At 53.4% G+C, this 26,037-nt stretch overlaps 1 protein-coding gene across 1 annotated transcript; it reads left to right on the forward strand.

Annotated features, from left to right (window-relative positions):
• The first annotated feature begins 9,113 nt into the window (after positions 1 to 9,113).
• Positions 9,114 to 21,737, forward strand: ASPHD2 (aspartate beta-hydroxylase domain containing 2). The gene is given in 6 exon segments (XM_030336870.1): positions 9,114 to 9,144; positions 12,840 to 13,111; positions 13,113 to 13,586; positions 13,588 to 13,943; positions 18,928 to 19,043; positions 19,832 to 21,737. Coding segments are annotated over 5 exon segments (1,197 nt in total). The 5' UTR covers positions 9,114 to 9,144; positions 12,840 to 12,970; the 3' UTR covers positions 19,942 to 21,737.
• The last annotated feature ends 4,300 nt before the right edge of the window (positions 21,738 to 26,037 follow it).

Genomic DNA, 26,037 nt, shown 5'->3' on the forward strand with positions numbered 1-26,037 from the left:
AGCAAAGACTTGTTCAAGAGCCCTTGCAAGTGTCAAGCAGGACCCATGGCGGGCCGCTTAGAACAAAACTCGAGCTCCTTCCCGTGGCTGAAGAGGCCTGAGCCTGCTCTCCAAACTCGTTCCCCCACCCCATGCTCCCTCTTTCTCTGCCCCAGTCACGTGGGCTTCTTAGCACCTTCGAAATGTGCCAAGCTTGTTCCTTCCCTTTGCATTCACCCTTCCTTCTTTCCCTCCACCTGCTACCAGGTCTTGGGGGCGGTGGTGGCACAGGGCAGGGGTGGATTCTCAGAGTGTCACGTTTAATCTAACTCCTGCAAGTTCCCTGAGGCAGACATTCATTTTACTTTTATTTTTTATTTATTTTATCTTTCGGCATCATTGTGTTCCGGGAGCGCCTACCAGAAAGTCAGGTAACATAACAAGGCAAGGGCCAAGGCTAATAAAAACCATTCAGCCCTCTTGGTCTGGGCTTTTGTTTTCCCACTTTTGACAGAGACCGGAAGCAGAGAAAGATTTCTTCACTTTTTTATACACACACACAGAGAATAATTTCTTCACTTTTTTTTTAATTTTTTTTAACGTTTATTATTTTTTGAGACAGAGAGAGACCAGAGCATGAACGGGGGAGGGGCAGAGAGATGGGAGACACAGAATGGAAGCAGGCTCCAGGCTCTGAGCCATCAGCCCAGAGCCTGACGCGGGGCTCGAACTCACGGACCGCGAGATCGTGACCTGGCTGAAGTCGGACGCTTAACCGACTGCGCCACCCAGGCGCCCCTTCACTTTTTTATACACACACACACATAGAGAAAAATTTCTTCACTTTTTTTATACACACACACACACACACACACACACGGTGCAGAGTCAGTGATGGTGGCAAGTGACAGTCGTCCTTGGTGTTGGGGAACAATAGGGAGTGGGAGGAGACTAGAGCAAACCACCTGCCAGCCAGTTTGCTGTTTTGCAGTCATCTGGCCCCCGTGGTGACCAGACGTTGCCATTTTTCAAGAGAAGCTGGGAAACCAGAATTTTACGTAGCGTCTCCTAATTTTTAAATGTGGGCATTTTAAACCCCACGAAGGCAACGCCGAACACATTTTTGTGCCGGATTTTCTGCATGGGCTGCCAGCACTTCAACCATTCCATATACGCAATGAGCATAGCACATAGTACATGTTCCACAATTAGGCGTTCGATAAAGAATCGTCTTCCCAGTGGCTTTGCAAAGTTTAGAACTAGTTGCGAGCAGTACAACTTCCCTCCATGGGGAAGTTGAAAGGTGAAAAGATAGAAAAGGTGGGTTCAGAATGGGAGGAGAAGTTTTCTCTGCTCTCGGGCTAGGATTGCAACTACATGAAATTTCATGAAGATTGCATTTGTATACCACTTGGTCTGGGGCTGATGTGGCTTAGTGTTCGTTGAATAGGGTCATGCCACCTTGTAGTCCCCAATCCCTTCTGATGATTCTCACCATGGTGTACTGGTTGCTAAACAATCTAGGTGCAAAAATAGAAGCCTAGGGGGCGCCTAGGTTGGCTCAGTTCATTGAGCATCCCAACCTCTTGGTTTTGGCAACAGGTCATGTTCTCATGGTCGTGGGACTGAGCCCCGCGTCAGGCTGCACTGGCCATGGAGTCTGCTTGAGATTCTCTGTCATCCCTCTGCCCTCTCCCCTGCTCGTTCTCTCTCTTCTCTCCCTCTCTCTCTCTCAAATAAAATAAAAAGGAGACATATAATGATCATAATCTCTTACCACCAGAAAGGCTCTTAGAGTTGGGACAGGAAGCAGCTGTCACGACACGAACTAATTCATTTAGTGGTTGAATCTATTCCAGGTGTTTGTAGAGGGCTGATTCTTACGTAGAGGGCTGGCCTTATGAACCTGGCCATGCTTTCTCATGTCTGTCTTCCCATCTCGGAGAATTCTCGGTTCTCACACCTACCTTCCACGCCCAGCCAAAGCTATCCCAAAGCTTCCAGAGAACATGGAATGAATGGAGTACTCCAGAGGTAGGTAATGAGCCAGATCCAGTGCCAGGTGACCTAGTGGAAGGGCAGTGGCAGAAACAGGTGATGGTTTGGGGAAGAAGTTTTAATTAATTCACCTACTCCACTCTACAGAGCAAGCTCTCCCCAGGCTTCACGAGCAGCAGGGCTCACGCCTGGTTCTAGCTATTTGCACGGTAAGCAGGAAGTTCACGTCTGGTTCAAAGGCTAAATAGGTGTTAGCTCGGCCCTTTATTGGATCAGCTCAAGGTGATTTAGATTTGTTTCTGGAACACATTCAACATTTGATAACATGCTAAGGGTTGGTTCTGCTTTCTGGACAGATAGAATCACTCAGTGTATTTTCTAACCAAGCAAAGTGCACCATCAGTGTGATAAATCTATTTCAATCTATAAACTCATTCCCTACAATTTCTGATGCAGGCTTATCCTGATATTTCCCAGAGCAAGCTTCCCAACTTTTATTTGCCCTACAGGGGCTACTGGGAGCCTCACAGTTAGTTGGAACACAGTTGAAACAGCTGTGTTCTTGCAAATCTTCAAATAGCTCAAGTCATGTTGGAAACCCACAACCCAAACTTTCAGAGCCAAAGTTCATCTTACCTGATCAAATTGCCTTTTCTTTTTTTTTTTTTAATAATTTTTTTACTGTTTATTTATTCTTGAGAGAAAAACAGACAGAGACAGAGTGTGAGCAGGGGAGGGTCAGAGAGAGAGGGAGACAGAATCTGAAGCAAGCTCCAGGCTCTGAGCTGTCAGCACAGAACCCGACGCGGGGCTCAAACTCACAAACTGCGAGATCGTGACCTGAACTGAAGTTGGACACTTAACCAACTGAGCCACCCAGGTGCCCCTCAAATTGCCTTTTCTAATGTATAAATGTGTCATAATTCAGACATTCATAGAGAATAATAGCACACACATTTATGTGCCTGCCACCCACCTTCAGCTAATCTTAACATTTTGCTTTTTTCCTTTTATCTTTATAAAGGAATAAAATATCATAATGTGCCCCTCCCTAATTCCATTCCCCTCCCCTCTGGCCTCCTTCCCCCAAAATAACCACTACCCTGAATTTGTATTAATCATTGCCACACAAGACTTCAGTATCAATACATTTATTAACACGTTAATGTATATATTTCCCCCAAATATATATGTATATATGCATGCATATGGAATATAGTTCTATATTATACACACACACACACACACACACACACACACATATTCCCTCAACGGTATACTGTATTATTTGCATGAGTTCACACTTTATGTTATGTTTCACATGCCAATCTGCAGTTTGCTTTTCCAGCTCAATATTGTGTTTTGGAGATTCATCCACGTTGATACATTTAGCTCTGCCTCATATCGTAACTGCTGTCACATTTTGCTTTGTTCGAATTTTTGTGTGCATTTTCCTCTTGAACGTTTGTCGCCTCCAATTTTGCACATGTCCCAATGTGCCTTCTTGTCCCACTCTGAAAACGTCTCTAGGGCAAAGGCTTTCAGACTGACCTGCCTGCCACCCACTATCAGAAATGGATTTCACAGAGGCAGCTGTGCAGCACACACATGCACACAAACATACAGTATAAGACACTGTCAGAAATACTCTCATAGGGGTGCCTGGCTGGCTCAGTTTGGTGAGGCATGTGATTCTTGTTCTCAGGGTCATGAGTTTGAGCCCCACACTGGGCACAGAGTTTACTTGGGAAAAAAAAAAAACAACACATAAGAAATAAACTTAAGAGACACCTGGGTGGCTCAGTCAGTTAAGCATCTGACTCTTGATTTCGGCTCAGGTCATGATCTCACAGTTCATGAGTTCAAGCCCCATGCTGGGCTCTGTGCTGACCATGGAGGCTGCTTGGGATTCTCTCTCCTCTCTCTCTCTCTCTCTCTCTCTCTGCTCCTCCCAGCTCGTGCATGCACGTGTGTGCCCTCTCTCTCGCAAAAATAAACAAATCAACATTTTTTTAAATGAAACAAACTTCAAAAAAAAGAAATACTCTCCTAATTTCTATTGTAGTTCATTCTGTTTCATTGTCTTCAATCGCGGTCATGACTTACTTTATTCATTTTAGACCCGTCAGTGAGACCCCCCAGTCTGAAAATCCGTGCCCTAGAACCAATGCCAGGAAGCTGGATGGCAGGGACGAGTGTGTGTGCTCACCTGTTGTGCTCATTTATACTTGCCCAGTGTGCAAGAGCACCTGGTACTCCACAGTCTCTCTGACACTTGGCATCAGTTGGCGTTTTAACATTTGCCAACATGATGAATGCAAGATGGCATCCCCCGGGACTTACTCTGTATTCCCCTGATGAACGGGCGTCACAGCACCTTGCCCTGGGTTTCTTGGCCATTTTGTTCCCTCTTGCACGCCTTGCCTGCTTGTACCTTTTGCTCAATTTTTATTAGGTAGCTTCATTTGATCTTTAGCCTTCTTGGCCCTTTGCTTTTCTATACAAACTTGGTGACCAATGTATCTTGTTGCACTGAAAACACTGGGATTTTCATTAAAAATTGTTTCAATTTTAAAGATCACTAGGGGAATCTGTCACCTTTATGATGTTGTCTCTTCACATCCATGAATTTTGCATACGTTGTCATTATTCGCGATTTATTCTGGGCCCCTCAATATTTTTATTTCACTTTTTCCATCTTCCCCATTTTAGTTAAATTCTTTCCTGAGTTCTTTACAATTTTGTTGCTATTAGGAAGAGTTTTTTCTGCACCTCTTTCAAATGCCTCGTATTTCTTTTTCTTGCCTTATTGCCTTGGCAGAAAATCCAATACAGTGTTGGATAGGAGTGGCAAGAGTGAACATCCTTGTCTTGGGTCTGATCTTTGAGGGAAAGCATTTAATCTCTAACCGTCAATATAATATCGGTTGCAAGTTTTTCATCAATGCTCTTTAAAAATATTTTTTTAATTTTTTAAGTCTATTATTTGGGAGACAGCGAGGATGAGTGGGGTAGGGTCAGAGAGAGGGAGAAAGAATCCCAAGCAGGATCCACACTGACACAGCACAGAGCCTGATGTGGGGCTCGAAGTCACAAACTGTGAGATCGTAACCTGAGCTGAAATCAAGAGTGGGATGCTTAGCCAACTGAGCTACCCAGGTGCTCCTCATAAATGGTCTTTATCAGACTGACAGAGTTCCCTTCTCTTCCTACTTCGCTGAGAGTCTTTCCTCACGAATGGATGTTGAGTTTTGTCAAATGCTTTGTCTGCACCTATTTTGTAGTATTTTACTTTAATTTGTTAATCTGATGAATTGTATCAAAAGATTTTTCTGGTGTTGAGCACTTGTTCGTTCCTGAAAAATAATTTTTAATGTAATCTTGAAATGTATTTTAAAAATCCATTTTTAAGACCGCCAACAACATACTAATATTTCCTTTTCAAAAGCTAAAGTGTTTCTGTATAGTATTTGCAAACACACAGCATTTTCCTAGAGGATGCATGAAAAATTGGTTATAATGATTGTCTCAAGGAAAGGGAACCGGATGGTTGTGGGATAAGGGAGAGAGGTACTCCTAGTAACCTTTTATTTATTTATTTATTTATTTATTTATTTATTTATTTAATTATCCTTTTTGCATTTTGTTCCAGGGGCATTTAAATCCTTTTGAATCAAATTACAACATTCCAGAAAATGCTGGAGTTCCTTGTGTCCTCTGTGCCTAATGCTTTTTCCTTCTTGACCTCCTCCCGAAGTTACAACTCATGAATTTGGGGTGCTTCCTCTGTGGGATATTCTTTGCATTTGCCAACATTGTAATATTTTAAGTTTTAAAAAGGAGAACATACGAGTGTATTCCTAGTGCTTTTCTCCTGCTTTTGTATAAAATATGTATATTTATAAAGTAATGTTGTATGTTGTGTGTATGTGTTATGTAGATGTAATCATACTGCAAGCATAATTCATAATTTTTTGCTCTATTATTTGTTGAGGAGCACTATATATATATAATATGTATATATTATGTATATATACATGTATATATGTGTATATATATACATGTATATACACATGTATATATGTGTGTATATATGTATGTGTGTATATGTATATGTATATATGTGTACATATATTTTTTTAAGATTTTATTTTTTTAAGGAATCTCTACACCCAACATGGGGCTCGAAACCACAGCCCCATGATCAAGAGTCACATGCTCTATGGGGTGCCTTCATGGCTCAGTTGGTGAAGCCACCAACTCGCTTTCCAAACAGGTCATGATCTCCCGGTTCATGAGTTCAAGCCCCGCATCAGGCTCCATGCTGGCAGTGTATAGCCTGCTTAGGATTCTCTCTCCCCCCCTCTCTCTCCCCCTACCCCACTTGTGCTCTCTTGCTCTCTCTCAAAATAAATAAATAAACTTAAAAAAAAAAGTGCTCTACCGACAGAGCCAGCCAGGCGCCCCAGGAGCTTTACGTTGTTACATATACATCTAAGCTCCTCCTTTTAAACAGTTGTACAGGATTATATAATAGAAAACCACCACTACTTTGTAATCTATTCTAGAGTCTCTCCAGGATGGATATAGAGCAGTGAAATTGCTGGTTTTTAAGGTATACACATTTCTTGTGTGTTTGTTTGTTTTTAACAAATACTACTCAATTTCTCTCTAAAGGGACTATATTCGTTTCTTTAATGCACCAAGCCAGCATTTTCTTGAGTGACCTCGAATGAGCAAGGCATGTTTTCTCTCTGGACCCCCAGTGACTCCATCTGCAGGAGGAGGGAGCTGGGTGGACTCCATGAGTGTATGAGAAGGCATAATGATAGGTTGTGCAACCTCAGAGTGGGTCGGGAAGGACTGCCCTGAGGAGACAGCCGGAGGAGGAGGGCGCGGGCGGCAGCCAAGCTGGAGGCAGGCAATTTAGACTCACTTGGCCCTTATCGTGGCTCCTCCATTAGTGCAATGACAATTTATGTGGAGTTCTCATCCAAAAGCCCCCCCCGGAAGGCCTGAATACCGTTTTTCTCTGGGAAAACTCCCCTCCCCTCCCCACATCCCAGTATCTCCCACAGGCAGAAATGGCAAGCAGGGTTAGCAAAATGCATAAATGGTAACACTGCCATTGAACAAATAAATACTTTTAACAAATACGGAGCAATATGATTGCGCCGGTCACAGATAATTACAGGATTTATAGATGATATTAATTCGTAATGCGCTACAGATGGTGTGATCCAGGAATGGAACACACATTTACAAGTCTATGAAGAATGCTTTCCTTTTCAACCCTGTCGGGGTGATGCTCTGACTCAATGTATAAGCACCTTTGGAGAAGTCTTCGTTTGAGCAACTTCCTGAAAGTGAGATGGACCAAATTCCCTCCCCCTTTCTCTTCCCTACCCAGGTTCAACTACTCTGAGGCTGGCAGTGAAAAGAGACATCTTGTTTAATGTTTCTAAATCGGATGACTGTGTTGATTACCCACACGTTGAACAAATCTGGATGTATTTTATGGTTTCCCAATGTATGCATTCTGGTTATTGTAGAATAAGAGAAGGGGAAAAAGGTTCTTCCTCCTTTGGAGTAAAGACAAGGGAAGAGATGACAGGGATGAAATGGATTCTAAGATGTGGTAGAAAAGGGTTCAGGGCCACAGCAAAGGGTTCTGAGCCACAGTCGAGGTGGGCTCCGGGGAAGAGACAAGATGGACTCTGGGACATGGGAGAGGTGAGCTGTCAGGTCAGGGACCAAGTGGGTTCTGGGACAAGGATGAGAGAGACATGTTCTGGGACAGGGATGAGGTGCATTCTGGAACATGGTGGAGGTGGGTTGTTAGGTCAGGGATGAGAAGTGGGTTCCTGACGGGGACGAGGTGGATTCTGGGACATGACGGATGTTGGTTCGGGACAAGGGTAAGGTGGATTCTGGGATGTGGTAACGGGAAGGTCTTAGGTCAGGGATCAGATGGGTTGTAGGACATGTGTGAGAGGGGGATTCTGGGACATGATTGAGGTGGGTTCTGGGACAAGTACAAAGTGGATGCTGGGACAGCCACCAGTAGATTCTGGGTCAGGACCCGTGGACTGTGGGCCAGCCATCCCACTCCCGAGTTCCCAGAACCTACCCATGCATAGTCCCCCTGGAGCCCCGAACATGTCCCATGGCCGTTGTTAGCTCATCCGTCTCCCACAGGCCAGAGCTCAAACATCACTTCCTCATGGAGTCCTCTGCGGGGAACCTCCCCGCCATCTCGTTGCCCTTTTGCTTCACATGCTCATTCTCCCTGTACTTTCTCTTCTGCTACTCTGCGGGCCAGGTGATGGTGCATTTACACCTGTGATTCCTTGGGTACCCTTGACTCCTGGCCAGACTGTGACTTCTCACTGGCAGGCGCCGCGTGTGCGCCGCCCCCCACGGAGCACAGGGCCAGGCACAGAGAGGCTGCCCAACAGTCGCTTGCATCGAACGAAGGAGTCTTCCATGACACTAGGGATCCTGTGTGATTTACGGTTTCTTTCCAAGTGCCTGAGCGGCCTTCTAAGTGCGCGGCGAATCAACAAATAAAGGAAAGAAGGGTGTCGGGCGAGAGGAAGTGAGGGAGGAAAGAAGAGGGAGGGAAAGTGAAAGAGACTGGAAGGAGGAAGTGTAGGAGGGGAAGCCGGGGCAGGGACGGAGCCCGGGGGAGGGGAACAGATTGGGGCACAGAGGGAGAAACGCACAGCGAATGAATGAACGCCCGCCCGGCGCGCGCACCAGCCCCCCCCCGCGGGCCAGTGCGTCCTGCGCGCCCGGCCCCCGCAAAGCCGCGCGAGTAGCCCCGCGCTTGGCCAGCGCTCCCCGCGCCGGGGGGTCCGGGCTCCGCCCCGCCCGCCCCGCCCCCGCGCCGGCCCCGCCCCGCCCGCGCCCGCGCCCGCGCCCGCCCGCGCCCCCTCCCCGCGCCGGCCCAGCGCACGGCATTGTGGGAGTTGTGGTCCGCGCGGCCCCGCGGAGCGCAGCGCGGCGTCGGCACCGGCGGGGGCACCGGCTCGCCTCCGGCTCGGGCTCCCGCGGCGTGGGCCGGGCGGTGGCCCCGCGGCGCGGGCAGGGGGCGTCTGCGCGTCCGCGCCCTCGGGCGACGGCGTCGCCCCGGCCCCAGCGTCCGCCCCCGCCGCCCGCGCGCAGGTAAGCGGCGTCTCCGGGGGGCTGCGGGGAGGCGGGGGGGACGGCGCGGCGCCCACCGCCCTCCCCCCGGGGAGCGGGGGAGGAGGCGGGGGACGGGCGGCTGCAGGCCCGCGGTCCCCACGCCCCGCGGCGGCGCGGCGGCTGGGGATGCTAGCGGACGCCGGCGCCCTCCCGCGCCCCGCATCCCGGCCGGGCCGAGGGGCCCGCCGCCCCGCGTTCGCTACGTGCTTAGCGCCGCTGCCGGGGCTGGCTGTGTTTGCGGCGTGCCGGGCATCACCCTCCTCGAAGCCCCTGCCCCGTAGCGGCGCCTTCCCCGGTGTTACCCGCGCCCCCCCCCACAACCCTCCTCCTCGTGACCCTCCTCCCCGGTCTCTTTCCCAGCCTGCTCTCCCCCCTCCCCCCCGCCCTGAGCGTCACCCACTTCCCAGATTTCCCGCGGTGACCCTCCTCCCCTGTCCCATGAGCTATCACCATAAGCCACTTTCCCTAATCTTTAGTTGATTGCCCACTTTTCCAGTCAATAGTCACCTTTCCGTGGCCCCATCCCCCTCCTCCCCTGACCTCCTGGTGGTCACCATCTGTGTTAACCCATCCGCTGCTCCCCCGTTTGCCCCCACTCTCCAGAGTGGGTGGATGCTGAAAAAGGTGGCCCGGAAAGTGAGGAGGAGAGGTCTCCGGTTGCCCATGGGGAAGGGCTGGTCCTGGGCAGCTCAGTGGGTCCTGGGTGGAGAGAGAGTGACCTGCATGGCACACATTGCTTGGGGTTGCTTTCCTCCTTGGGGGGCTTCTGGGGTGGCCTGGCCACACCCTGGGAGTGACCAGAAGCCCTTTAGCACAGGGCAACCACTTAGGTTGTAAGGTAAACTGCGTTAGCCAGGTTAGAGCTGAGTCTGTCCCCCAGATGTTCATCATATCAGAAGTTATATTATATTTCATTGGACTCGCTCACCAGCTGGCAATGAATTTGGACCCTGTTCCCCAGAGCTGACTGACCTTTAAGATCTGGAGTTCTTAAAGTGCAGGACTGCAGTACAGGTCCCCATCCCTAACGAGGACAGACATGAAACAGATGTGTGAGGAAACTGAAAGTCACTGTGGTCGCTGAGCTGGGAACTGGGGAGGGGGAATCCGTGCCCTTCCCACTGGAGCCTTGGGGGTTGTTCCTGCGTCCTGTTGAGTGTCAAACGTTTGAACCAGTGCTTAATACGCTGTCAGTCACCCTGCAAATGTAAGGTTGTTTTTTTTGGTGGTTTTTTTTTTTTTTAGTGTCACATTTCAGCGGTGAGCTTTTTAATCCATCTTTGGGCTCAGGGGCCTGCCAGCATAATTTGGCTAAAAGTAACTGGCAGCAGGTAAGACAAGTCCTAACTTCGGCTCTCAGTGCTGTCTATGAGGACAGAGTCCCAAGCGGGGTTCGGGGTATCTGGATCTTTTGCTGCCTTTTGTTTATAGCTCAGCCCAGGGAGCGCTCATGGCTGATGTTGTGTAGAATGACTCTGGAGAGGGTAAGCGGCCCGTATGTCCAGTGGAGAGATCCCCTCATCACCCGCCCTGTCTTCCAAGTCTTCGCTGTGCTTGGGTTAAGTGATTAGCAGGGCTGATGGGAACTGACACGTAACAGGTGTTTGTTAAATTATCACCATCTCACTTCTCATTTAAGAAAAGCCTCTTCTCCTGAGAGACTCAGTTTAAAAGTTCCAATTAGAGGTTTAGCTCAGTGAAGGGGGAAATCCTTTTAGTAAAAGTGCTGGTTTATCGCGCAGATGACAGTTTCCTGCTGAATTGCAGGAACCCTGGGGTTCTGTTTGGGAGACAGGCTTGCAAACAAAACAGAGGAAAACCATCCAGATTTTCTTTCCCTTTTCCTTGAGAGGAAACGTGCCAGTTATGGCTGGGACAGAAGCAGGGGCACGGAGGGGTCTGTTTTCATCCCGTGGGGCCCACACCTGGGAAGAAATTGAGAACGGGTGCCAAAGAAAATTGAGCTGCTAGCCTCCCCACTCTTGTATTTTTCCTAGAAACATACAAATGGCCCCGAATGTTTAGCATGTGTGTTTTTTGACTTCGGAAACCTTATAGTCAAGTGATCCTTAATTCGACCTAGGCAGGGAAAGTGCAAGTAGGCAGTTATATGAGCACCTGAGGTTTGTTCTTTTTCATTTTTAGTTTTGCAAGTCTGGGACCGAAAAAAAAAAAAAAAAAAATCAGATGTGTGGCGGTGAGAATGTCCAGAATTGGCCTTCAGGGTTGCTAGTCCTGAGATACCTTTCCCCAGTGCCCCACCTTTGCCTTGCTGGCTGATCAGCATGGGGGTGTCACATGTGTAAGCAGTCGTCGGCACATAGTAAACGCCTGCCGTGACATCCTAAGTGCTTACAGCTGTCATCATCATTCACCTCCCTCCAGGGGGATGAGCATGACCCGGTCTGAGGGATGAGGAACCTGAGCAGGAGGGCAAATGACCCACCCAGGGTCCAGCCCACCCCCAGTTTGGGTTCTTGGCCTCTCTGCCAACCTTGCAAGAATTTTCCAGCCAAATGCCGTCCCCAGAGAAAGGGGAGGGCTTTTAGAGTTTTTAAGGAGTTGTTTTAGTTGCCTTCTATTCCCCAGAGAGAGAAGAGAGAAGGTAGAGCACAAAGCGATTTTTCTGAATTTATTCAGCCCCTGGCGCCGAGGGAATGTATTAGGCCTGGAGGAGCTCACAGACCTGGCTGTTCTTGGATTAGAAAAAAAGCAGCCTGGACGGAGGGTTTCAGCTGGGAGACACAGCTGGGGTTCGATAGACACGGGCAACCTGACTGCTGGGCTCTGATCATACTCTTGGGCTATTAGGATAATCAGGGTGCTAGGCACCGGCCCTTAACCATTGGTGGCATGTATGGCAAAGAGACCCGAGAGGGCTTCTGTTTCCTTCTCTCCCATCCCTTCTCTCATAACCTGTGGGTGAGACCAGCGAGGAGCCTCCCAAGCAGGTAGACAGAAACGCCCTGTGTCTGCCATGGGGATGGCGTCCTCTTCCAGCTCGGTGTAAGCCCAGCCCGTGTCCGAAGGGCAAGAGAGATTTAGAAAGAATGCCCAAGTGCCATGAAAAAAGAAAGTAAAATGGGGATTTATGGGTCCTTTGCCATTTTTAAGGACTCTTTATTTAAGTGATCTCTCCACCCAACGTGGGGCTTGAACTCCCTGACCACAACATCAAGAGTCGTGTGCTCCACCGACTGAGCCATCCAGGCGCCCCCTCTTTTGCCATTTTAAAGATGCTTTGGAACCCAGGCCGCTCTGTAAAGGTACAGAGACCAAAGGAAAACAAGCATTTATGACATAGCTCCTGTGAAAGAGCAGAACAAAATGGATGGACCTGATGCTGAAGCCAGCGGTTGAGGTCCCTGTCCTGGCTGCGTGAACCTCTCTGGGCCTCAGCTTCCCCATCTGTACGATGGAGCTAATCACACCCCCTAAGGATGACACAGAACAGGCCGGGCGTCTGTACTTCTCAGACAGTACTAGATGCAGATTAAGCGCCACCGGCCCTTTGGGACCCGGGGGCTGTGGTAAAGGGGGAGGGGACACACAAGATTGAGAAGTGTGCCCCCTGCCAGCAGGGACCTTACAGGATGCTCCGGGACTGTGTACTTCAGAGGATTTGCCCAGGTACAAAAAATTGACGCTGGTTTACTTTCCTTCTCCCGTCTCAGGTTTGGACGTCCTAAAAAAAATCCTTTCACGGTGACTGACCCCACCTGCCAGGGTGACGTGAAGCGGCTCCTTCCAGCCTCCGTGCAGTGACTTTTGCCGGGAGTGGAGTGGCGAGCCCAGACGTCTGTCGATGCCGCCCTTGGTGGGCTCCGAGGAACAGCGGCCGCCATGCCCCCCCCCGCCCCTGCCCCATCCCCCCGTGCTAAGCTGCATGGTGTGGGTGCCCCCGGGACCCCCGAGGACTGACTGCCTGACCTTGCTTCGCACCCCCACCGACAACCCGCACCCCCCCCAAGATGTCTCTTGAGTGGCTGGTGGCCTGGAGCTGGTCGCTGGACGGCCTGCGAGACTGCATCGCCACGGGCATCCAGTCGGTGCGGGACTGCGACACCACCGCCGTGGTCACCGTGGCCTGCCTGCTGGTCCTGTTCGTGTGGTACTGCTACCACGTGGGCCGGGAGCAGCCCCGGCCCTACGTGTCCGTGAACTCCCTGATGCAGGGTGCGGACGCCAACGGGCTGCAGAACGGGTACGTGTACTGCCAGTCGCCCGAGTGCGTGCGCTGCGCCCACAACGAGGGCCTCAACCAGAAGCTCTACCACAATCTGCAGGAGTACGCCAAGCGGTACTCGTGGTCCGGCATGGGCCGCATCCACAAGGGCATCCGCGAGCAGGGCCGCTACCTCAACAGCCGGCCCTCCATCCAGAAGCCCGAGGTCTTCTTCCTGCCCGACCTCCCCACCACCCCCATACTTCACCCGGGACGCGCAGAAGCACGACGTGGAGCTGCTGGAACGGAACTTCCAGACCATCCTGTGCGAGTTTGAGACGCTCTACAAGGCTTTCTCAAACTGCAGCCTTCCGCAAGGATGGAAAATGAACAGCACCCCCAGCGGGGAGTGGGTCACCTTTTACTTGGTCAATCAGGGGGTTTGCGTTCCCAGGAACTGCAGGAAGTGCCCACGGACGTACCGCTTGCTCGGAAGCCTTCGGACCTGTATTGGGAACAATGTTTTTGGGAACGCGTGCATCTCCGTGCTGAGCCCCGGGACTGTGATAACGGAGCATTACGGACCCACCAACATACGCATCCGATGCCATTTTAGGTATGTTGCAGGGACGGGGAGTCTCCTGATCACGGCGGCCCAGGCAGCGTGAGAAGCTCGGCTAGCCAGAATTGTTGCCTTTTCGCATTCTTCACTGTCCCATCAAAGATTGATGAGTTGCATGTAAACGTGTCTCACAGCACAGATTGAGCCGAGGAGGGACTGAGATCGGTATTACCCGACAGGTAATACAGAGAAAGCTCTGTCCGGGGGGAAGGAAGTGGTGATGGCAATGGTCTCCATCTGCGCTGTCCAAGTACAGAAGCCACTAGCAGCGGGTGACTGTTGAGGGCTGGAAATGTGGCCAGTGCAGGCAAGGAGCAGGATTTGTCACTTAATCTGAATTTAAATCGGCCCGCGTGGCTAGCGGCTACCGTATTGGACAGCGTATCTCTAGAGCCAAAGGCTGTCGTAACAGTCGCTGAGATTCATGATGACATCCGGGAGGCCGCGAACGATGCCTTAGCGCCTCCCGAATGGAGGGCGAAGTCACGCTTGGTGTTAACACTGATTTTGTTCTGCTTCTGGGGAAATCGGTAACTTGCGTGGCGGTGGTTTCGAGAACAAGGTCAGAGTCCGCGTGGCCGTGTGTTTGCATCCCGGCCCCACCGGCAGCTAGCTGTGTTACTTTGGACAAGTCACTTCACCTCTCTGGGCCTCAGTTTCCTCATTTAGAAAAGAGGAGGGGAAAAGATCGTCCCCTGCAGAGTTGCCTTGAGGGTCTGCTAAGAGGAGCCTTTAGTCATGTGGAGCGAGGACTCACCCTTTAGGGGGGTTTCACAACAACTCCTTGTTGTCACTTCCCCATGATGCCCCGTTCCTGGCGAGTCTCTAATGGGACGGTTACCGGGGCAAAGGCGCCACCAGTTAGCATCCCAGACTGGGGGAGCGCGCCCAGAGCCTGCGCAGGGTCCAGCTTCGGGAAGTCTGCAGCGCGGGCTGCCTTGGCTCCAGAATGGAGGAAGAGAGAGCACACGTGGGGGGTGGGGGGGGGGGGGGCGACCTAGGCTGGAGCAGGGGGTTCATGAGTGTCCCGCAGAGGAAGCCCGGGGCTGCCCGGGGGCACCTGAGCCAGACGCCTGGCCCTCCAGCCCTGCTTCCCCCAGAGCCTTCTGCTTCCCCTTCCCCCCTGTGGGGATCCCAAGGAAGAGGTGACTTGGACAGAGGGCTTCGCCACTTTGAAAAACAGCTAGATTCGAACAGTTGACTCCTTGAATATTTCAAGAGCAAAGGGCAGGGCCGAGGTGCGCCAGAGGAGGTGTCCTGGCTCCGTGGGCAGCTGTGGGACTCTGGGCAAGTAACTGAGTCCCTCCGTGCCTCAGTCTCCTCCTCCGTAAAATGGGGAGGCGGCACTTACCTCCCCAGGATCGTTGACCGGGTTAAATAGTCTCTTCTGCGGCTGCAGAAGAGGCAGCTCTACCTTTTGTGACGAAACACGTGTTGGGCAGTGTAAGAAAGGCTGCCTAAGACGTGGGGCCTCAGGAAACCGTGGGAAATGATCAGGTTTTGGAAGCACGCACACTTGGACTCTGCTCTGTGGGCCCCACCTGCCGAGTGATCTTGGCCGGGACCCCGAAACTCCGAGCCTCCGTTTTCAAGGAGAAAACGGAGGTTAAAAACACCTGCCTGGGGGCTCTCTGGGGGTTAGAAGTGGCACGTGTTGAGGTATTGGCAGGTGGAGGGCAAGGACTGATCCAGGAGGTGACGCGGTCACCTAAGCCATCTCAGTAAAGTCACTGTGCAAGACACCGGGGCACACTCGGGTCAGAGCTCACGGGGCCACCAGGGTGGAGTGGAGGAGCCACCCCCCTTCCCCCACTCCCCCCCCACGTGGCTTGCTGTGGAGTCCACGGTCGGGCTGAGGTTAGACCGCTTGGGTGGGAGCAAACCACGGAGGGCCCCCGTGCGGGGCTTCGGAATTGAGGCTGTGGGCCGTGGGGAGCGGTGCTGGCTTCTTGTTTGAAGGTTGCCTTTGTAGGTTTTTAAGGAGCTTCCGAGTGACACGTAGGGAGGGGCGTTTGTGGATTGATACAGAATCAAGGCAGGTGCGTTGAGTAGCAAGGGCCGGGGGCCACAATGCCTCTCGTGCGTCCGCGCAGTAGATGCGTGTGTGTAAGCCGTGCCCACGCGGGCCCTCGTTAGGACCTGTCGTTCCCTCCTCAGCTCGTTCTCGCCACCAGCAAAACTGGGCCGTGTCATGTTCCCTTGGACAGCCAGCAGCCTTGGAAGAGGTCCCGCTGGATTGTGGCTGCTCCCCCACGGCCGGGGCAGGCTCCGCGGTCGGGTTTGCTCAGCATTTCCTTCTTTCCACTGTCATGCCCACGTTCACATCCACCCCGGAAGGAAACAGAGGTGTGTTAGGCTCACGTGACCTTGTCGGTGGCCAGAGAGGGAGTCTGGAGAACAGGGTCGGAAGCAGAGTGACGGGTACGTCCCTGGCAGTCACGCCTCTGCCAGCTTCCCTGGCTAAAGTGCAGGAAGCACCTGGAGTCCCTGGGCGGAGCTCCTGACTCGCCAACCTTTGTCCCCTTTCCTGCCTTCCGTCTGGGTCGGGTGAGGGGAGCTGTCCCCGCCGACAGCTGAAACCCCAGCCACTGCCCCGCCTTCGCCCAGTCTCTTCATTTGCCAAGGACGGCGTGGAGCCGCCTCCAGAGGTGGCGTCACTCCGTCTGGACCCCACGTAGAGCCCTGGGACGAGCTGTCACCAAGCGTGTCACACAGCACATAGCACAGGGCTGGGACGTCCCGACCGCACCGCCGCAGACCTCCAGTAAACACCGTCTGATGCCAACTAGGCAGATTTACTGGGGAGGCTGCTGTCCTTGCACATGGCCAACCCTCAGGAAAGGGCAGGTGAAAACGCACGAGGGTGTTCAGCCCATTCACACTAGCAAATAAGCAGTTTAGACTCTTGTCGCCTCCCGTGTGCACGCTGTGGAGCTCTCGGCCGGCCGGCTGGGTGGAACCAGCTGGTGTTCGCCTTGCCCACCTGTTCAGCATCCTCAAGGGGGGGGCCGGTGGTGGACAGAGCCCTCTCTCTGCCCTTGACCTGCCTCGCTGAGTGGCTGGGGACAAAGCAGCAAACCCTGTGCCGGAGGATGCGGGGCCTGTGTCTGTCCCCGAGAGCCACCTGAACACTCTGTCTTGGGAGTATCGATCGTTTCTGCCAACCGAGCTGGTTTGTGGGCAGGAGGCAGGAATGGTGGGCCGCCGGAAGGCGGGGCCAGAGTGAAGGGGAGAAGCTGAAGAAAGTGAGCAGGGGGCTGGCAAGCCAGCAAGCCAGGCCATTTTTCTCTTGTACCGTGGTGACTGCAGATGAATCATTCGGTGGCCCAGAGGAAGGAGGGCTGCTTTCCGAAGGCCTGGGGTGGACTGTCTCTGCAGAGAGCGGCCAGTCCCCTCAGTGAGGGGCACCCGTGGAGAGATGTGGCTTGGAGGGCCCTCTCCATCTGGGCCCATCACAACCCTAACGCCCCCTCCCTAGCCATTAACAGTAGCAGGAGATGGGAGAGCCTGATTCCGGAGTCCGTCACTCAATGAAGTGTCCCATCCGTAGTCAAAACGTAACTACAAGAAGGGTCCCTTTCATACCACAACTCCTGATGGGTGACTAGTATTTATGCCACAGAGTCCAGTGTTACAAGAGCCCGTTCTTCGGAGCCAGGAGGATCTGGATTGAAATCCCAGGTCCCGCAAGGACTTGCGCTGCAACTTCCGGCAGGTCACTGACCTTCTCTGAACCTCGGTGGCTCCGTCTGGAAAATGGGTGAGGTGATGTCTGTAAGTGCTGACTTAGCCCGGACCTGCGCCCAGCTAGGCATTACATTCTTGGTCATGTGGCCCTGCAGGCAAGTGTGTTGACGTTCCCCTTCACAGATGACAAGGCCCTGGCTCAGAGAGGTTCAGTGACTTGCCCGAAGTCCTACAGCACATAGGGGTCAGAGCCAGTCATCTGGCCTCAGGTCCCATGTCCTTGTCACTCCCCCATGCAGCCTCTTTGTGTGACTTCCTACTCTACCTGTGTTTCCAGCCATCCATTCCTGGTTTAAGGGGTGAGTTAAAATGCTCCGTTAGAGAGAACTCTTTTCATGCTTGTCCTGAAGACTAAATTGGAGGGGGTGCCAATTGGTTCTGGGCCACGGCTGTCCCGGTAGTCACCGAAGACAGACCGGAACACCACGATCCCACCCCCTCTGCCGGTTTCCTCCCAAATCATCCTTGAGAGCCGTAGGGCCGACACCGCCTCTCATGAATCGTAGATGGATGTGGTGGTGCCTTCATTGACAGACACCCGTGCACCGACAGGGGCCAAGTGTTTCCTGAGACCCTCGGATGTGAAAGTGCGCGCACGGCGGCATTTCAGCCAGGCCCCCTTTCTGGGGTTACGCACCGAGCTGGGCACTGGCCGCGTGCAGTTGGGCGCATATGGCCCTTTACGAAGGTGTGGGCCTCTTTCTTCTTGGAGCTCAGGCGTTTCCTTAGGGGTGACCTCCAGTTTCTCGGAGGGAGGCTGGAGGAACTAAGACGAAGAACGTGCTATCCTCAGGCCCCAAAATGCATCTAAAGCTCGGAACCCAAAGAGGAGGACACTGTTTCAACTCTGCCAAAACAGCCCTAGAGACAGGGCTGTAGTAAACAGAGTTCCAGGACACGGCGGGCTATGAGCCTGGCCTCCCTCGATTAACGGGGGGTCCCACAGATGGGCTTCGGGGGTCTCACAAGTGCGGTGCAGAGCCTTGACCGAGAAGCCCATGACCCCAGACCCATTAAGCCAGTGGAGGAATGCGTGCCTCCAGGGAGTGACGCTCGGGGTACGCAGCCTGTATTTGCCCGGTCGAAGTACCCCCTCCCCCCACACCCCCAAAGAGGGCCCCGAGGGGTGAGGCAGAAGGCCCAGTGCTTTGGAATGGAGAGCTCACCCCAGAACAGGCCATCCCCGATCCCACCCGCCTTCATTGTCTCTTCTCTCCTTTTGCCCCAAAGGTCTCAAAACTCCCAGTGGCTGCGAGCTGGTGGTGGGGGGAGAGCCCCAGTGTTGGGCGGAAGGACGCTGCCTCCTCTTTGATGATTCTTTCCTGCACACTGCATTCCACGAGGGTGAGTGCCCGCGGTGGTGGTGGGGGTGGTTTTAGTTAGAGGCGCGTGTTTTTAGCACGGTTTTAGGTTTCCAGAAGAACTGAGCAGAAAGCGCACACCATCCCCACGCAGTGTCCCCTCTTGTTACCCTCTTGCATTCGTGTGGCACGTGTGTCCTAACTGATGAGCCGATATTGACACGTTATTATTATTATCTTTTTTAATGGATATTTCTGACAGAGAGAGACACAAAGCATGAGCGGGGGAGGGGCAGAGAGAGACGGAGACACAGAATCTGAAGCAGGCTCCAGGCTCTGAGCTGTCAGCACAGAGCCTGACGCGGGGTTTGAACTCACAGACCGCGAGATCATGACCTGAGCCAAAGTCGGATGCTCAGCCGACTGAGCCACCCAGGCGCCCCGACACATTGTTATTAATCAGACTCTCCAGTCTCCGTTAGGGTTCGCTCTTCCTGTCACACGTCCTGTGGGTTCTGCCAGATGTATGGTGACATGTATCCACCGTGACAGGATCCCACAGAATAGCCTCGCTGCCCTAAAAGTCCTCTGTGCTCCACCTACCTCGTACTCACCCCTACCTCCCTGTGCCCGCTTCCCTTTATACGCTCTGCCTAGAGCCTTATGGAGCCGTGCTAGAGTCCTTGTTGAGAAAGGAGGTGATCTTCCCGCCTATGCCAAGGGACAGGATGGGTCCCTGCCCGCAAGCTCACTGTGTGCGGTCCCGCGCTGCGCGGCTCCTGGCTCCGGGACGGTTCAGACCTCTCCTCTCTCGTGCCCTCCCCTCCCCAGGTTCGGCAGAGGATGGCCCGCGGGTGGTTTTCATGGTGGATTTGTGGCACCCCAACGTGGCAGCGGCCGAACGGCAGGCTCTGGATTTCATCTTTGCTCCAGGACGATGAGAACAGTCCCCGTGCTGGAGTCGGCGAGAGCGGCCGCGGGTCAGCCTGGGCAGGCTGGGGTCCGGTCCAGCCCCCAACCCGTGCTGGGATTCCATGCTCAGAAGCCTGCCTCGACGGAAAGTCCTTACTTGGGATTTTGAGATCACGTTGGGTCCCTCTTTCCTTTGATTATTGTAAATGGGAAATTTTTGGCTTGTATTTCCTTAGATTTGTTTTTTTTTTTTTTCCTTCCAGTCATTTGCTCCCGCGACTCCTTCCTGCCTAATAGCGCATTACTTTGCTCCGGGGCCGGAGGCTCAGTGCCCCTGTCCTTGCCGTATCGCTGCTCGGTTTTCCCAGTGCTCTGAAACAGCGTAAGCAAACGGTTATCTGTCTGAATGTAATAACGTGAAACTTCTTGTGGTCATCTTAAGAGAAAAACAAAAACAAAACTCGACCAAAACACTGCACACCAGAGCGCTAGAGACCTTGGCCTCTGTTGCTGTCACGGCCACACAGGGGATCCTTCGGCCACGCCGGGCCGGCGGCCGGGAGAGCGTGCAGCCCCCACGCCCAGCCGGCTTCCCGGGCAGGGTGGACCCGGTCAGGGGCGGCGCGTGGCGGCCGGGCCCCAGCGGGACCCTGTCGCTGTCGCTCACCTCACTCCAAACCCTGTCAGGCCCCTGACGGCAGGGAGCGTCCGGCTGGTGGGACTGGCGGCTTTTCCGTAAACACGGCTTCCCTGCAGAGCTGGGGCTAGTGTCCCCGGCAGCCAAGTCGGGGCTCCCACGGATCAGCTGCGGGTCGTGTGATCCACTTACCTCACTGCCTACCGAAGCCCTACTGCCAAACCGGGCCTGGAAAATTCCCTGTGCAGCTGTTTCGAGTCCACGGTGACGAACGTCAAGACGTCAACCGGCCAGGTTGGCTGGTAGGAGCTGGGGGGTGTGCGGTGAGACCTTGCTCGTGCAAGTGACATTCCAGGAACCACCTTCCTCTGGCAAAACTGGAATCATAGATCCGACCAAAAAGTGTCCGTTCTGCTTTGGAGTTCTGTTGCCTATGAGTGTTTCCATTTATCCGTCTGTACATAAATGTTCCAGCGCCGGACTCCAAGACGGTGGAGGCATCGGCCCCGTGTCCCTGTCACCGCACGGGTGCATGCCGAGCGACAGCGACCCAGGCCAGTGTGTGTGTGTGAGAGAGAGGCCACCGGGAAGACCCACGAACCCGAAAGACCCACAGTCACAGTGCTGGCCTCTTGGTCGCCTGTGAAGGACATGGCCAGTTTGAGGCACTGATTCTAGAAACGTCCTCCTGTTAGCCGACGTGTGCAAGAGTAGCCTGCGGCCATACTCGAGACGCCTTTTTTGAATAGTGCGTTATGAGCAGTGTCCGATTTATAAAGCCGTGGGGCCGTGTGGAACATGCAGTTTGTCCCGCGGACAGGGCCGGGGCCGTGTCTGAACGGAAACCGGCAGCGCCTGCGAGGAACAGCCATCAGGAGGAACCGTGAACCGAAACGCAGTAGCCGTTACTGGCACACGAGCGAAGAAAACCTGTCTCTATTTGGGTAAACTTTCTATACAGACATTTTTCAGTGATCAGAACGCGGGACAGGGCAGACATTTCGAACACACCTGAAGTCTTTTTACTCATTAAGTATCTTGTTCCGGAATCACCGAGGTGCATGATTTCTATACATACTGACTGCTCTACGTTTACAAAGCCAACAGCCCACGCAGGTACCCGGCTACCTGAACTCATGTCACATGGTTGGGGAACAGGAGATAAATAAAGGATCTTGCCGAAAACCAGAGTGAAGTGGTCAAGTCTGTTGTGGTGGGGCGGGGGCGGGGGGGGGGGGCAGGTGAGGAAGAAGGGTTTGTAAGGAAGAGGCGGATGCACAGGGGAGGAAGCAGGTCCCTCAGTAGCTACATCTTGATTTTTTTTTTTTTCCTTTTAAAGAGGGGTGGGTGACACGGGTGGCCTGGAGCCCCAAGAGCAGCCCAGCTGCCTGGTGTCTTCCCAGCGCCGCAGTCCTGGCTGGGCTCCCTCAGCAGGCGGGAGGGAGGAGCACCACTCGCCCCGGGGCCGAGACATCTCTCACTCTCCTGAAGTGTGCATTGCCAACTAGGCAATTGCTAAAGTAATTTACACGCTACAGCTAAGGATGCTCAAGGTGAGAAGAGGGAGCCCGTGTGCCCGCCCAGCTTCGGATGAGAAGCCTGCATCGGCTTCAAGGCCAGACTGCACTAGGTCACATACCGGGTCTCCCAGGCACCTGCTCATTATCCCTCAAAGTCACCCGGCTTGTCTGGGTTCTGGGTACAGTGACCACACTTGTAACATTGAATGCCCTATAGCATACGGTCTGGGAGGGGAAGGGGGATCCTAATCTGCCGGTCCTTGACTTTGGTGATGCGTGATACGTGATACAGTCACTGGCTTTTGAGAAATACTGATGCCCCGCCCCCATCCCAAAGCCACTCATTTCTTTGTTCAAGGGGTGGGGCCCAGGTCTCAGTGTTTGTTTTAACTCACTTCCTGCCCTGATTCTAACGTGTAGTTGGGGCCGAGAGACCCACTCAAGAATGGCAAGGCACAGCTTTGAAACCAGCCAGCTCTAGGTGAAAGTCTGGACTGTGCCCCTGTGTAACACTGGGCAGGCTACTTCACCTGGGTCTCTAACAGATGGCCCCTATTTATTTTTATTTTTTATTTGAAAATTTTTTTTTATTTTGAGAGAGCAGGCAGGGCAGGGGCAGAGAGAGAATCCCAAGCAGGTTCCTGTCACCGCAGAGCCCAATGCAGGATTTGAACTCAAGAACCGCGAGATCATGACCTGAGTAGAAATCGAGAGTCAGACACTTAACCAACTGAGCCACCCAGGCGCCCCAGGTGGCCGCTATTTTTAAGACTCTCTTCCAGCAGTACCTTGTTGAGCCTCTTGTAAGATGTAACACCCCCATTCTCAGCTCTTGGGTTTCTAGGATCTGACCGGCCCCAGCTGTAGGACTGGGCTCACCATCCACACCCGGCCAGTCAGAGCCTTCCAAACCCCTGGCACTCAGGCGCTGGGTGAGTTGTGGTCGCTGTCCTTTGCCACCAGGAAGTCCTGATCCACTCTGTGAGGTTCACCTGCCAGACGGGCCTAATGCCTACTTTCATAGGCATAAAGTGAGGTTCGAATAAGATAATACCGTCAAGTTCTGGGTGGATGGGAAGGGCTCTGTTCGCATTTTTTAAATGGAAATATGAGAAGCGAAAGCTGAGCACAAAATGCTGTTTGTGAGGACCATCGGGCGCTGCTGCTCGCAACCTCCCCCTATGATTTACCTCCCAGCTAAATCTTGCAAACCAGATGTAAACACAGGGAACGGGACAGAATAAGGCCATATATTTTCGAGCTGCTGACAGATGGCAGTGAAAATACTCAAGCAGATTGGAGCATTACGTGGCAGGAGGCGACACACACAGAGACTGATTTACTTTCTGCCTCCTTCCCAGGCACCCGCCTTGGTCCTGACTTCTGACCGCCTCCCCTTCCCCCTGTCTCCCCACTTCTGATGCCTTAGCCACCCCAGATCCGAGGGGAGAGTCCGTTTCTTCCTTCGGCACAGAGAGCACCGTGCACTCTTAAGAGATTCCTTTGCAGGTGTTACCGTCCCACGAGTACTGGGGGCCAACACTGGGGTAAAGCCGAGACATTGGTGTGCATTTAACACAGAAGATGTGGGCTCAGAGCGGCAGTTGCCGGGAACAAGGTTATGTGGCCAGCTGGAAGAGGAGCCGGAATTAGAAGAAAGGTACCAAACGCACGGTCTGGCAGCCTTTGGAACCCCACCCGTACCTTCAGGTCTCATCTTCATCGCTGGCACGGGGTCCCCCCTGGAGATGCCATTTGCCCTCTTGGGACACTCACCGAACCCCCCACTTTCTGAGGGTCCCCACAATATGCCACCCCTTTACATAATTACCCTTTCCGCTCCGTTCCCAAGAAGAAGACACTGAGGTTCCGGGAAATAAAGTAACTTGGCCCCGTTTCCACAGCAGTAAAGTTAAAGGGGTGTGATCTGAGCTCCGGGCCCTGTCACCAAAGCCCACGTCCCTCCACTGCGGCAGGAACCCCTTTGGGCTGGTTGGAGCAAAGGACACATGCAGTGCCTTGTCACCAGCGTGTGGGAGGTGGGGGCTGGCTTGTCTCCTCCTCCCTCCGGCCACGGGGCCTTGTGGGGTCTAGTATTCAGGTCCCCGGGCCCTCCCCTGGTAGTGCGGGGCCCTGCTGAGCGGGAAAGCAGGGCTGAGAACAGCAACGGCTCTCTGCTTGGACCCAAGGGCACACGGGCAGCCAGCTTCTTGGCTCTAACAGGATCCAGAAGCTCCGTGCATTTCATTCCCAGGAGAAAGCTGATTTCAGGTTCTGACATTTAAAGTAAACAGAGGGGAAATGGCCTTTTTTTTTTTCGTTAGCCTTGAAGCCCTCGGAACCTTCCCCTTCAGCTTCCCAGATTCAACAAACACACTGAAAAAAGATCCAGAGTCTCTTTTTTCCCTCCTCGGCCTCGTCGACAAGTGTCGGCTGTACACGTGTCCTCCCCAGTGTCCTCGCAGGGGCCCCAGGGGACTTGCCCCTCCCGTTGTCCTGCTTCTCATCCATTCAGGAGCCGATGGACCCACTCCCCTTTGCATGGGGGCAATGCTGGCAGGGCGGCGGGGCGCGTTAGTCTCCTGTGGCCGCCGTGACCAGCTGCCACGAAAACAACAGAACTGCATTCTCACGCATTTCTGGGGGCCCACGTCCGCAATCCGTTTCACTGGGCCCGAATCAGCGCGTCACCAGAGTGGCCCCCCTTCCGGAGGCTCTAGGGCACAAGCCGTCCCTCACCTCTCCGGGCATCCAGCGGCCCCCGGCGTTCCTTGACTTGTGACCGTGGCGCTCCAGTCTCTGCCTCCACGTCTCCCCCTCTCGGTGTGGATCGTCTTCCTCTGCCTATCAGATGAGGACACTTTGTAGCACTGAGATAATCCAGAACGTTCTCTGCATCTCCAGATTCTTAATCACACCAGTAGAGCAGTTATTGTACGAGGTAACACAGGTGCCAGGGATGAGCACACGGTACCTTTGGGGGCCACCATTCGCACAGCACAGAGCACGTCACACCCCCTTGCTGCGGGGTGTGCGGTGTCAGAGGGGGCGCAAAGGGCTTGTCAGCCGCCGAAAGGACCGCCATGGGGTTGGCACTCGAGAGACCCCAGAGCCAGTCACTGCAGCCAGGCCTCCCGTGCTACCACTGTCAAGGTGACGGGAGCCAGTGATCCTAGATGCTTCCCTCCAGCAGGGAGCCAGTTTGATTAGGCTCAGGCGCCCCCCTAGGGACTGGAAGTCCTTTCCCAGCAGGAATCTGGTTGTCCCTATTAATCACTCCAGGGGAACTTGATCCTTAAGGTTCACGAGCTGTAAATGCTGGGCAGCAGATGCAGACTGACCCCAAACAGACCCTTTCACTCCCTGCTCATCCTGTGTTCCCCGCTCGCATAAAGCTGTCATCCAGGATGACTGGGGCATTCAGGTGTCACTTGTAAACCAGATCCTGTCCTGCAGATGCCACCAGGGAGCACCTCCCTGGGGGCACGGGGCCTGCTCCGACAGAAGGGCCCCTGCTCTGGGGAGCCTCGAGTCTAGAGGCTAATTTTGGGGGTAGGGGCCCCGGGCTGCCATTAAGTGATGTCCTCATAGCCACCGGAAGCTCTGCAGTATCACACAGGAAGACGAGGGGTTAAGCGTTCCTCTTCTAGCAGCCTTGGGGCCACAGTCACCATCAAGGCTGCTGCTGAGGTCCCTGAGCCAGGCTCCACTGCAGAAAGTAAACGGGACCACAGAAGCAAAGGGAAGGGGTGTACAACATTTATGGACTTCACCTTTTCTGGATTAATCCCGGGTGGATGAGACTCGGTGGTGGGGGAGGGGGGGTGGTCCTTTTCCATACACAATGGGTACGTATTGGACAGTCCCATCTTGGTGGAGAGTGGAAGAAGGTTCTCAGCACAAATTACTTTATAAAGCTGTCTTCTTCGGTCTGGTGCTGGGGGTGGGGGTGCCGGGGGGCACTGGCT

This window comes from Lynx canadensis, chromosome D3 (genome assembly GCF_007474595.2).
Source record: "Lynx canadensis isolate LIC74 chromosome D3, mLynCan4.pri.v2, whole genome shotgun sequence".
Taxonomy (NCBI): domain Eukaryota; kingdom Metazoa; phylum Chordata; class Mammalia; order Carnivora; family Felidae; genus Lynx; species Lynx canadensis.